Here is a 13,630-nt window from a genome sequence, read left to right as displayed (position 1 = left end):
TATGCCTCTCGGAAACTTGGCCAACCCCTAATGATTTGAGCCTATATAATATTTTGCCTCCATGATGACAGCCATTATGGTAGATCAGCCATGTATGTTCTCGCCAATGAAATATATCACCACTGCCATGACCTCTCATTCTAGTGCTCCAATATTGAATCTGTTTGGTTAAAATTCGACAGTACTTTCTTATCAGTTAATAACAGGAGTACAGTTACCAGATCCATTTACCATTCACCATCATCCTCTTACAATCATTTCTACTAATAGTTTGAAGACACTGTAAATCAACTCATAGCCGAAAACAAAAACATCCTCATATTTGATGACAAAAATATTGGTATAACAAATTGTAATAACTGTTGTGCTGCATATACTGAATGCATTATTGGCCATGGGTTCAAATCATCAATAACTGCGCCAACAAGCTCCCCTTAACAGAGTCTAAATTCTTCATAGATCATGCATTATATAATCTTACCATTAAACCCACTGCTGGCACAGCTAACACATAAATAACGGATCATTACCCCATTTCTTACCTCACTGAAATAGCACAGCGATCCAAATAATGCAAGAACAACATATGCCACACTGACAAAAACAAACAGTTGAACAAATAGTTGAACAAATAGTTGAATTTATTGCCAACTTTTAATGGTCATGCATTTTAGAAGCACTAATCCTACCACCGCATTTCAAGAACTTGCTTCCAAAAATTAAAGAATGTTATAACCCCTCTACACATGTGAACACATCTACAAATTGGTTTGTAACAATAAGAAACCTTAGATTACCCCAGGTTTACTGCAGAGTATCAAGAAAAGACAATCTTTATTAAAAACTTATTAACCTTTTCACATTAGCCTGAAGACGCGGAACACAGCTTATTCTAACAAGCTTAATTCACTCTTAAAGAACAGGCTAAACGTAAGTACTTTGAAGAAAAGTTAATAAAATCTAAGGATAATATGTAGCAGCAGCAGCGGCCTTACGCAGCAGGAGCAGCACCAGCCGCCGAAGATGATGCCGAAGCGCAGGCGAATTGAGCGCCCTCCTCGTGCCGGCGTCACGGACCGTTCGGCTGTGTGCCATCATATGTTCTAGCTTTTCAGCCAGTAAATCAATCATTCTTCATTGTGCCGGCCTCACACTGATTGGTGCGACAAACTGGTGACCCGGACGTCCGCTGGAACACCCGCTCCCCATGGCCAACGCCGACGACAACGCCTCCATCATGCCCGGTGACGGACCCTACAGCGCAGTCTCCGCGCTGTACTTTCGCCTTCCCCAGTTCTCGACGGCCGATCCTCAACTCTGGTTCGCTCAAGTCAACAGCCAATTCACTATTAGCCGCATCACCTCTAAGGAGCAGAAATTTCATCACGTCGCTGCGTCGCTACCGCCTGAGATTGCCGCCGAAGTCCGCGATCTCCTCATAACTCTGCCCGCCTCGGCCCCGTATGACACGTTGGCTGCTGAGTTCATCAGCCATCCCGGAACATCGCCGCCTGCAGCAGCTCATCTCCTCCGAAGAACTGGGGGACTGCAAACCAACACAGTTGCTGAGGTGGCTTCGTGCGTGAGTTTTTCCTTCAGCACTTACCGTCGTCGGTCCGCCTGGTGCTTGTGCCCACCCAGGGGGTTGTCTTTGGAGAAGAAGCTCGCTGAACTGGCGGACTCTGTCATGGACGTTTCCTACTCCACAATTTTTCTCGGCACAGTCTCACAGCCTCCCACCCCACCATCATCTCTTCCCTCTCGCGTGGACCTTCAGGGCCTCCGTGACGACTTCCACGCCCAGATCACACGTCTCTCCGGCCAAATCGTCGCCCTGTCGACCTCCTGCTCTCTCTCGCCTTTCCGTAACCAGACCTCACCTTGCTGACGTAGTGCTACCCCACCTCTTCAAACCAGCGAGTTTGAAGCGTTTGAGCGAGGCCTACATCGATGACCTCCTCGTATTCAGCCGCGATATGGAGCAGCACTTGCAACACCTCCGGCAGCTTTTTCAATGTCTCTCTGATTACGGCCTGATCATCAACAGAGCAAAATGTGAATTCGGCAAGTCGGAGCTCGACTTCCTTGGTCACCGTGTCAACCGCTACGGCATCCGGCCTCTCCCATCAAATGTCCAGGGCATTCAAGACTTTCTGCAGCCTGCCTCAATCCACAAGCTCCGTGAATTTCTTGGCCTTATCAATTTTTATCGCCGTTTCATCCCTCACTGTGCTGCACTCCTCAAACCATTGACGGACATGCTTCAAGGCAAGAAAATAAACTCTGCACAACTGACACAGTCTTCAGTTGCTCTGGATTCTTTCCATGCCGCCAAAGCGAAACTATACGACCTCGCTCTCCTTGACCATCCACACCCTTATGCACCCCTACGTCTCATGACCGACACCTCCAACTCTGGCGTTGGAGCCGTGCTACACCAGCTCGTGGATGGTCCTCGGAGCCCTCTATCTTTTTTCTCCTGCAAGCTTTCCGTTGCCGAAAGCCGCTACAGTACTTTCGGCTGTGAACTTCTTGCCATGTACATGTCCGTGCGGCATTTAGAGCACCTCCTAGAAGGTCGGCAGTTCCACAACGTCACCGACCATAAACTACTTATTTTTGCCATCAAATCAGGGAGCGGTAAATTCTCGTCCCGTGAAATTCGTCACCTTTCGTATGTGGCAGAATTCACGACCGACATCAGACATGTGCAAGGTCTTGACAATGCCCTGACGGATGTCCTGTCACGTGTTATGTTTCCCTCGCCTCTGCTACTCCATCACCGAACCTCAAATTTGCCGCCCTCGCAAAAGCGCAGCAACATGACTTGAAGGTTATGGACCTTCGCAAGGACCCTGGTTCGCTGGTTCTCCGTGAAATTCTCCTCCATTCGTGCCCCGTCCCCATCATCTACGACACTTCGGCCGGCACTCCGCACCCTTTGGTGCCCTCTGCCTTTCGTCGTCGTCTTCGACGCCCTCCAAGGCCTGTCTCATCTCGGAATTCGTGCCAAGCAGCATCTTCGCACAAAACGTAACATCTGGCTTGGCATCAACAAGGTCGTGTGCGCCTGGGCCCGGGTCTGCCTGACTTGCCAGCAGTCTAAAACTCAGTGGCACACGACCTCTCCTTTCGGCTTGTTCCCTCCACCGTCAGCCCGTTTTGACAACGTCCACATCGATATCTTGGGTCCATAACCACCTTCTGCTGGACAGTCATATCTTCTTACTTGCATCGATCAGTTTACTTGCTGGCCCGAAGCGTTCCCTCTGCCTGACGCCACCAGTGACACCATTGCCAGAACCTTTGTCGCCGGCTGGGTTTCCCGGTATGGGATTCCCTCGACCATCACCACTGACCGTGGCACCCAGTTTGAATCTTCACTTTTTAATAACCTTATGACTTTACTTGGAACTTCCCGAATTAGAACTACTGCTTACCATCCCATTGCCAACGGTATGATTGAACGCTTCCATCGTTCGCTAAACACATCCCTTAAAGCCCAACTCGACACCACCCACTGGACTGTCTCCTTACCACTGGTTCTGCTCAGCCTCCGTGCTACACTGAAACAAGATCTTCGTTGCACTGCGGCAGAACTTGTCTTCGGCTCACCCCTGCGCCTTCCCGGTGAATTTTTCGAATCTAGTGATTCGTCTACAAGTCCCGACCCTAACGATTACGTGACGCAGCTCCGCTCTTTTTGCCGTCACCTCAGGGCGCCACATCTCCGACGCCAGTCTCGACCATCTTCATATGTTCCATCCAAACTAGCGACTTGCACGCACGTCTTTGTTTGCCGAGACTCAGTCCGCAAGCTGCTTCAGTGCCCCTAAGTTCTTCGTTGTCGACATTCATGGGCGCACTGACACCATTTCAATCGACCGCTTGAAGCCAGCCTTCACAGAGGACGCCCCACCCAATGAACCTTCATGTGTGCTTTCTCTACCCCAGCCGGCCAGCTGCCCTCCTCCGCCATCTTTTCCTGCCACTGCTCACAAGTGGGAAGTATCATTCCGGCTGCCAGCTTCACTGGACTCCTTCACTAGCGGGGGGGGGGGCCTACTGTAGCAGCAGCAGTGGCCTTACGCAGCACAGGAGCAGCACCAGCCGCCGAAGATGACACCGAAGCACAACCGAATTGAGCTCTCTCCTCATGGCGGCGTCACACGCCATCATACGCTCTAGCTTTTCAGCCAGTAAATCAATCATTTCCTTCATTGCCGGCCTCATACTGATTGGTGCGACAAATACATAGAAAACTTGGGAAATTATTAAAAAATTTCTTCATCAACCTTTGTGAGAACATAACATTGCTAAAATTAGCGCAAGATCTCAAGTTCTAACAGATTCGGCTGACACAGTTAATGAATTCAGTTCATACATTTCCCAAGCTGATGATATGTCACTCACTTGTTCCCCATATTCGCTGTCCAGACCCTTCACTCATTTTATCTTTTCCCTTCGGACCCTGACGAGATAAATGATGTCAACTAACTTAAGAACAACGGGACATGGTTTAGATGGTGCGCTTCCTCAACTGTGAAACTAACATCTTCATTTATAGCACATGCATTAGCATACATCATTAATTTGATATTTTCCTCTGGCACCTATTCTGACAACCTGAAGAATGGCGAAATTGTCCCAATACTTAAATTAAGGCATCTCACAAGACATCTCAAACTTTAGACCTATTTGCATAGTACCTTTTTTTTCAGTAAAGCAATTACAAAGCTTTTGGTAACTCGTCTAACATCCTACTTCAACAAATTTAACTTATTGTATCCGCATCAGTACAGGTTTTGGACAGGCTACTCAACCGAATTCGCATTAGTATCCTTTACAGATCAAATTAGGCATGCATTAAATAGTAAAATTTCTGTTGGGAAAGTGTTTACAGATTTTACCAAGGCATTTAATACAATTATTCATGACATTGATTTCTCAAACTTCACTCCTCTGGTATACAAAATTATTGTCAACTTCATGAGTGCCACTGTTTTAGTTAATCATAATAATACAAGGTTCGCTCGTAATGCAAACATTCTTATACCCGAGACTAAAATCAATTACGGGAAATTCACAGCAAACTCTGTATGTATAACATTCTGGAATCAGGTACTCAATGAAATTAAATCATGTGGAATATCTACAGTATTCAAGAAAAAACTAAGACAACTTATGCTAATCGCTCTATTTATTCACTTATTACAGAGACCTGCAGTGCCCGAAGGCATTATTGCAGGGGGGGAAACACGATAACTTCTGCTCGTTTGGGCGAAAGTACCAAAGAAAACAAAAATACAATGACACAACTAATAATAGATGAGGAAAAGCATGCACTGAAGGAGGACAACCGCACTCCATTAATACAATGACACTGATGAAATGAAAGACGCGCAAGAGAACTGCACGTCACGTCACACATCAGATAAGAATGCACGGAACTGATCTTCCGTGCAGCACTCAGTGACGCCGGCTGGCAGCCTGTTCCACTCATTGATCGTCCGTGGAAAGAACGATGTTTTGCAAATATTTGTCCTACATTTAATCTCTTGGATCTTCCACTGTTCTAGAAAAAAAGTGAGGTTGAAGCAGGTACTGATCTTTTTCAATGCTCAGCTTTCCAAAATAGATGCGATGCATGATTTGCAATCTTGAATGTTTCCTACGGTTAGCTAAAGATCCCCAACCAAGGTGGTTTTTAAAGAGGTGACACTAGTTGAGAAGCTATAATTATTGGACACAAATCTCGCAGCATTATTTCGGACACGCTCGAGCATGTCAGATAAGTAAGCGAACTGGGGGTCCCATACAGGGCAGGCATATTCAAGAATTGGTCGCATGTAAGTGAAATACAGGAGTTGTTTAACATTAGACTGTGCTTTATTGAAATTTCATTTTAAGAAATTAAGCATTCTGCAGGCTTTGGATGTAATATACACAACTTGCTTCGTCCACGTTAGATTAGATGTAAAATAAACGCCGATACTTATATTTAAGTACTTTTTGCAACGGAACATTATGTAATGTTCCCTTTGTAGCCCAATGTCATGGGATATTTTGAATATTGTTCCTTTTTTTCCTATTCTACTCCTATTCCTGTTCTCTATTAATGTGCGTTTGATGTTGAGTACTGCATTTTCACTGTTCTAATGCAAACCCATTTTTGCTGTTCTCATTGTTACTGTTCTTGTTTTCAAGTTTTGTATCTGTATTAACAGTTAACTTCAAAACAATGATTCTATTATTGCTTTCCAATCAATGCCACTGTATTTTGAATATTAATTGTGAATGTTTGTTGTTAATTGTGAATTTTAATTTAATGAAGTGTTGTTGCTGCCATTTACGTAGCCTTTATGCACAATCTGTATAGGAGGTTCCCGACGATCCTGTAACCTTGGAACCTCCTCCTGCACTTTGTAAATAAATAAACTGAAACCCTTGCATCTGCTAGCAGCACACTCAGTCTTCTCAAATCATCAATGTTAAAAATTTGCCTACACCACTCTAATCTGTCCTAAAACCAAAAGCACCAGTTATTTGGGACCCCCACCAAGCCTACCTCATTGTTAGCGTCAAATCCTTGTAGAGCCAGGCTGTTTGATTTATCTTCTCAGACTACTCGTACTTTACAACTGTCACAGCTCTAAAAAAATGTGCCTAACTGGAAATGTTGTCACCTCATCATAAGCACACTCATTTTAAGGAACACTGAGGACAGCTATATCCAATTTTTGTTTTTGGCAAAAATCGACTCAGCAGCTTGTTCTGGACACATTGATGTTGGTCCAGCAGCAAAAGTCATATTTATTGTCAAGAAAATTGCTTCAAGTTTTCCAGTCTGATTAAAACTCATGCCGTCTACACCAAAAGGACTGCTGTGATCACCAGTTTATAATGAGTGGCGGTTTAGCCTAGCCTCCGGAATTCGTGCTGAAAAACTGCGTGAACACATACAGTGTACTTACAAAATCAACCAGTGATGGCGACATTTGTACTTCCCATTTACAAAAGCTTCGTTTTCAGAGAAAGTAGTGTCTTTGTCATTAAATTACGACAATCTATCAATATAGGTCGACTTCAAGATATCCTCGGTGCCCCTTTACACTTTTCCAGGAACTTTACCATGATCCATCACTTGAAAACAATTTCTTTCAGTCAGCCCATGTCATAGTTCCAAGTCATTATCATCCTTCCAAAAACATGTACTAACCTGTCATGCATCATTTTATGCCACCCCATTCATTTCCCGCAACAGTATGGCCAGACATTACCACAGAAATGGACATCAAAAAGTTTCAACAGCTCATCAGCTGCAATGGAAACATGTAATGACATCAGTTCATGCTCTGCTTTTGTATTTTTTTGTTCACCTACAATACTTTTTTCTTTTATTAGTTTCTATGTATTGTTTACAAATGTTTGCAGCGTTATTAATTGGAATGTATCCTCCCCTCATGTAACACCCCTCGTGAGAGCCTTTAGGGGCGACATGAATAAATAAAGAAAATAACTTGGAGCCCTTCTTAACCACATTCTGAAAGAAGAAAATGCGATAGCATTTAGCTTGCCAGCTATTGTGTCTAAAATTAGTGTCTAATGTTGCCCTTGCGATTTTCGTGCCAAAACTCCAGTTGGAACTGGCTCTATTGCCCCTATGAGGTATGCACGATTTCTCACCTTCTAGAATATTCCAGTACCTTCCATTGGGTCATCATATGGGATTATACTCATCCCACCCACCAATCCCCACTAATCCACCTTAATCCATTTTCTGGGGTGGGCCAACTTCCAAAATTTGGGGGTCCTCAGATTTTCAAATTTGGCAGTGCCCTATGATTGGTGCACTGGTGGTCACAGGGTGTTGATGACATCACAACCCTCTCAATCGCCATCATAGATGGCCAGGAGTCATCATACTGCTACTGGCGCAGTAGTGCAACAGTTAAACAAGGTGCTACTGCCACGGCAGGCTGGCTGTTCCAAACACAGCCACCGGTGAGGCTTGTGAGACCCAAGTTGCTATTTCTGAGCTCCCATAAGGCTCACATGCAGTGCCATGGTGGGTAGGTGCCATGGCGGGTAGGTGCCATGGTGGGTAGGTGGCAACTGCATTAAATTTGGCAATGGCAGGCAGTTTGCTCACAATCCGGTGGGCAGGTTGTGATGACATCATAAGGTTACGTGACCTGCCTTGAACAATCAGAAATTTCATGACAGAGAAGCCAAAAATTTTTTGTGAGACAATAACCTAAATGGTACTTCATTAATCAAAACCTCCGAAGTAAGAGTGCCAACTGTGCAATTAGAGCTCCGTTGCATGGCCCAGGAGCCGACCCTGTTGCCTAGGAATTTTTAAGAAAGGCAGTACACCTTTAGAAATGAAAAACGGCACACGAAAGATAAGATAAATAAGCAGACTGCCAAAATATAACCTTCATTATGCCACATGCATTTTGTCTGTAAATGTGAGCAGACTAGCACAAAAGTAGGGAACTTGTAATACCAGATGTTTTACACATGCAGCAAAGCTGAAGTTTTCATCCTTGCGTTCAAGCATGTCCACCATGCGCCCTGGTGTTGCCACAATTATGTTAGCCCTGCAAAAACAAGCGATCATATGCAATACAGACAAGAAAATACACTAAGTTTTAATTGCAGGAACGATAACACAGGATGCATTACCCATTTTCCTTGAAGGCTTTGACGTCATTTATGGGATTATAGCCACCCGTAAGAAGCTGCCCAGTGAACTGAGGCACAAACTGAAGGAAGTGGTTGAGAACACTGTAAATCTGAGTGGCCAGTTCTCTTGTGGGAGATATAACAACAGCACCAACCTAAAGGAATGAAAGGAAGTAGCAAGGTTTTTGGTTTCAATAACTTTATTTGCGTGCGCTATCTACCAAAAAACAGATTGAGATATTCAAATATAATTTAAAGTGACACTGAGGACAACTCCATTCCTTATTTGTTCTTGGTAAAAAATTGACAGGCTCTTCGTGATCATGCTTATGTTCGCTCATCAGTATTGAAGACTCATTTAGTACTAACAAAATTGGATTTAAAAACGTAACACTTTTTTCTGACCAGTAGATTCAAACTCCTGATGGCGATAATGAAAAGAGCTCCATGATCATGGGCTGGAAGTGCATGGCGGTGTGGCCTAGCATCAGAGATTGAGAAGAAAAAAAGCAAAAATGGGGCTGATGCAGCATTCTGATCAGCTAGCTTGTTACTCGATATACTGCAGTGATCAGGAGTCTAGCATAGTGTTATCCTGAGACCACGAGCATATGCAGCGACAATTACTGATGTGTTCAGGATGGGGTCCTTGCGGTGGTTTTTGCCGAGTTCACTGATAATACACTCTATGAGTCAGTAAATATAATAGATTCTGTAATTCTCGGTTAGAAGATATGTCTCACTGCCATAAGAATGCCATATGCCTCAGGATTGAAAATACTTGTGTTGTTGTTCATCCTTCTGGTTGCATGGAAACTGGGGCCATGAGCAGCACAGGATACGACATGGGACTTTGAAGCATCTGCTTAAAACTCAGCATAGCTGTACTTTTACTGAACTGATAAGTGCTCTCCAATAATCTCAAGGGATGTCACCTTGCCTACTTCTATGAAGGATATGTCACATTCAATAGCACAGAGTTCCCAATGTCTGATAATGTCGCAAAAAATGGTGGCAAATGTTTAAATGATATGCTTAGTTCTGAAGCAAGTTTGTTCTGTAATCGAGAAGGATGGAGTCGCCGAAGGACAAACAGAAAACAGTTTCTATCTAAAACAGTTGCTATCTAGATGTGTTGAGTACAAGGTTATTAGATGAATGTCCTTTCTGTGATGACTTTAACAGTGTATGCCACACCTGTGTTGTGACATCTGTGTTCCAAGCACTAACAGTCTTGATTCCCCATAAACAGGGTCTTGTATGGTAAGGCACCACCCAAGATAGTAAACTGGATCCAGCATTTTAAGGGCGGCATTACAGGCAGACTCATACACGACTGACCTATAATCAATGCATGATGGTTTGAGGTTTTTTGGCTATACAATACTTGAGTGCCAGCTGTTTAAGAACCTGCCTGAAAAGAACAGCCTATGGCAAGTCAAGCAAAAACAAATGCAATGGTCCTTTCAAATGTCAAACAATCCCCAACTGAACAACGTAATAATTCATGATTGCTTTATTGCTTATAGCGGTTTAACATCCCAAAGTGACTCAGGCTATGAGGGACGTTGTAGTGAAGGGCTCCGGAAATTTTGACCAGCTGGGGTTCTTTAATGTGCACTGACATCGCACAGTACACGGGCCTCTAGAATTTCGGCTCCATCGAAATTCGAACGACGCGGCTGGGCTCGGGTTTTGCAGGTCAGCAGCTGGGCGCCATAACCACTGAGCCACCGTGGCGGCCGAATTCATCATTGCTTACATGCCCGTTTCCTTCAATGTGTTTGGAAGACCCTCACTAGTACAAGCGAATAACAAGCACAAGACTCATGAAGAAATATACTCCACTTACCGCATATTTTGTAAGTGGCTCATCTCTTTTCAGCAATCTCTCTAGGAGGGGTATTAAAAAAGCCAGTGTTTTACCACTGCCTGTCACTGCTTCCACAGCAACATCCTTATTTGACAAGAAAAGTGGGATCGTTGTTGCCTGCATAAGGATAAAAAGCTTTTTACAAGATACAAGTTGTGCTGTAGGGTGTAGATCTTTGCGAGTTAGACACACAAACAATGAATGCAAAGGACAATCCATAAGGCTTGAACAAAACTTTAGCGTCACACCTTTTTTTCATTACCATGATTATCCATATGGGCATTTTATTTTCTCACTTAAGTATTGCCCACTAAGAAATTAAATCAAATTATCCATTTTTTGCGTACATTTTCTAGTGTGCAAAAAATGTTGTGGTATAAGTCAACTAAGGCACTCAGTGTGGGATAACTGTTCCTGCTTACTCACACATGCCAGACAATGTAATATTTGAAAGAATAAACCATAGAACTTTGTTTCTGTACCAGGCTTGCTGGTAATGAGGAACATTTCTAAAAGTTGCTTAAAAAGATGCAAAGCTTAATACTGTTAATATCCAGCACATCATATCTAAGGCAGAGATCACAATGTGCAATACTTGTAAAAGGCTAGACAAACACACCACTAAACACTAGCAGCTAATTGCCAAACTTCAGAAATTGCATAAGGCTCCCAAAGCGAGAAATCTTCAGTTGATGAATCACACTGACCCCCACTTTATCCAATAATAAAATTCAAAGAATGCATGGTGCATTTGGGACATGTCATCTCCCAGCCACCCCCTTCCAGAACACCTTCCCATAGTGGCACAAGGTATACAATGCTGCCAACACAGTGCATAAAACTGTTTTAGTTTCACACGTAAAAAGTTTCCTGTTGGTAATTTACCTTCTTGTGAATGAACACAAGGAAATGCTGCAGAGATGAACCAATTTTAAATTCCTTCAAAGCTGACAGTCAATTTGGCAAACTGAACTGCCATACTGCAGATATGTTCAATAGCTGTGCCACACAGGGGTAGCTGCATGGAGGTTTAACTGAGAAATAAACGCTCCTGTGGTAGTCTGCTACACGTGATGTTGTATCCCTCACAGCCCTGTTGTACTATCTTCGGTCTCTGATTACGAGCACAGAAACACGTCGCAGTAAGTATTACAAAAACAACCAACAAAAACAATGAATATTGAAGTTTGTTTACTTCCATACACGTTATTGTTGGAGTGATCACACGTCATCTGCTGAGCAGTTTTTGTTCTGTGTGGTTGAAGCAACGACACGAGGAAGTTTTCCTCACATTTTGGGTCAGCCTTAATCACAGTGTAAAACAGCACTCATCTTGTTCAGCAGAATTTTTGTACCGATAGCTACATTACGGTAGCATTTCGAGCCTTCAGCGTGGCGGCGCCACCACGTGGTTGGTCACGTGATGCGGAGCAGCTGCCAGCGGCGCGGCGCCGTGGCTATCACGTGGTTGGTCACGTGACCAAGTTCCACTCGCCAGCTGTGGCTATCGCGTCACTCCAGGTTTAACCAGAGCTAAACCACCGCCAATTTTTTCCACTGCAGAAGCTTGGGCGAGTTGGTGGCAGTTTGTTAAAATGGCGCAAACAAGAATAGGATGCAGGAACAGACGTACACCCACAGTGCCCATGTGTACGTCTGCTCCTGCATCCTCGTCTTGTTTGCGCTGTTTTCAGAAAGAATTTTTCCGTTTTGACCACTTCCATTCCTTCTTTGCTTGCTGATGGTCGTCTTTAACAGCTTCAGGAAGAGCTTATAGCAGTGTGTGCATGCAGGCAACATGATTTCAATACACCTGGACTGTGGCCCTGGGTTGACCCTTGTGCACTTATCAAGTTTTATGCGAGAGGTAATAAACATAACTTTGTAAGTGAGGGCCTTTCTTGATCTTTCGTTACCATGATTCACATGGAATGAAGCACCAATTTCTGTACCGCCGCCCACGGACTAAGCACAAACAATCGAGCGCATGGCTTGGACTGACATTATCGCTGCTGAGCATTGACCAGTGGGTCCGAGACCATTTTAGCCACCCACTATTGCTTGCTGCTGCAAACACACCATGCAGCATGACCTCCAACCCAAAAAAAGCCAAAGCTCAGAAGTGCTAATGTCAGCCCAAACAACGCACTCGAGCGTTCATGCTAAGTCTGAGGGTGGTGGCACTCCTCCCACACAGGCTGTCAGAAAAAAGTAATGCGTCACATTAACTATACACTAACAAGTAAGACATGAACACATGCCAGATGCAGGCATACAGCAGTTGCCAAAATGCTGGACCTATCGAGGATTCACTTGATTTCAAGTTGTGTTTTAAAGAATTGAGACTCAATCGCAACTTCCAATCGTGTGTTATGAGCACCCTCAACATGTTTCCTGCAGAACAGGTGCAGCGGATGATGCGCACAAAATACATTGACGTAATCCTTGCGCAAAAAAAACCTACTGCACCCCCTATACATCGTAGCCCACGAAAATGAGGACACCAGACTAGAAGACCAAACAAGTGCGAACTTTAAACTGGAGGTTTCTTCAAACAGGAAGGGAATAAATAAAGGGATATTGCCCGCCATGTCAAGCAGGATCAACACTCGCTCCATGTCTTGGATTGCCTTTCAGCTATCCTGGTGCCTCAGACGCAAGACTGAAAGATGCGGGCTACCCTGATGTAACAATAGGTCATCTATATGAAAGGTTGGCAATCAAGCTCTAGAAGGAATTGCACAATCCCAAAACTATTTGGTGGAAGAAATTTGCAGTCATTCTGTGCACTCACTGCACCTCTCATTGCATCAAAAAACTTGGCACCATGTATGACAACGAAAACTAAGCAAAATTTGCCAAGCTGTTCAGCGTATCAGGGAAGGTGGGGAATGCCACAACAGTGACAGCTGCACAATAAACCATCAGTCTCCCTTTGTGGCATGCCAAAAAAGTATGGTCTATAAGATTCCCCTCTCCTGCGGCAGCAGTTACATTGGACAATCAGGCCATTGTCTAAATGAGTGCCTCGGTGAGCACAAGAGCCCGTCTTACAACCTGAGCTTA

General features: G+C 44.2%; 1 protein-coding gene across 1 annotated transcript in view; it reads right to left on the bottom strand.

The window, feature by feature from the left end:
- The window catches only part of LOC144115001 (ATP-dependent RNA helicase DDX55), a 39,026-nt gene that overhangs the window by 24,013 nt on the left and 1,383 nt on the right, over positions 1–13,630 (bottom strand). Inside the window, exons 2-4 of the mRNA XM_077649112.1 lie at positions 10,544–10,681; positions 8,692–8,846; positions 8,513–8,606 (exon numbers count right to left, since the gene is read on the bottom strand). Of these exons, the coding sequence (XP_077505238.1) occupies positions 8,513–8,606; positions 8,692–8,846; positions 10,544–10,681 (387 nt within the window). The remainder of the gene's footprint in view (positions 1–8,512; positions 8,607–8,691; positions 8,847–10,543; positions 10,682–13,630) is intronic.

Source organism: Amblyomma americanum, chromosome 1 (assembly GCF_052857255.1).
Source record: "Amblyomma americanum isolate KBUSLIRL-KWMA chromosome 1, ASM5285725v1, whole genome shotgun sequence".
In the NCBI taxonomy this organism is placed as follows: domain Eukaryota; kingdom Metazoa; phylum Arthropoda; class Arachnida; order Ixodida; family Ixodidae; genus Amblyomma; species Amblyomma americanum.
The sequence above is the reverse complement of the archived record's forward strand: the minus strand, read 5'-3'. Positions and strand labels throughout refer to the sequence as shown.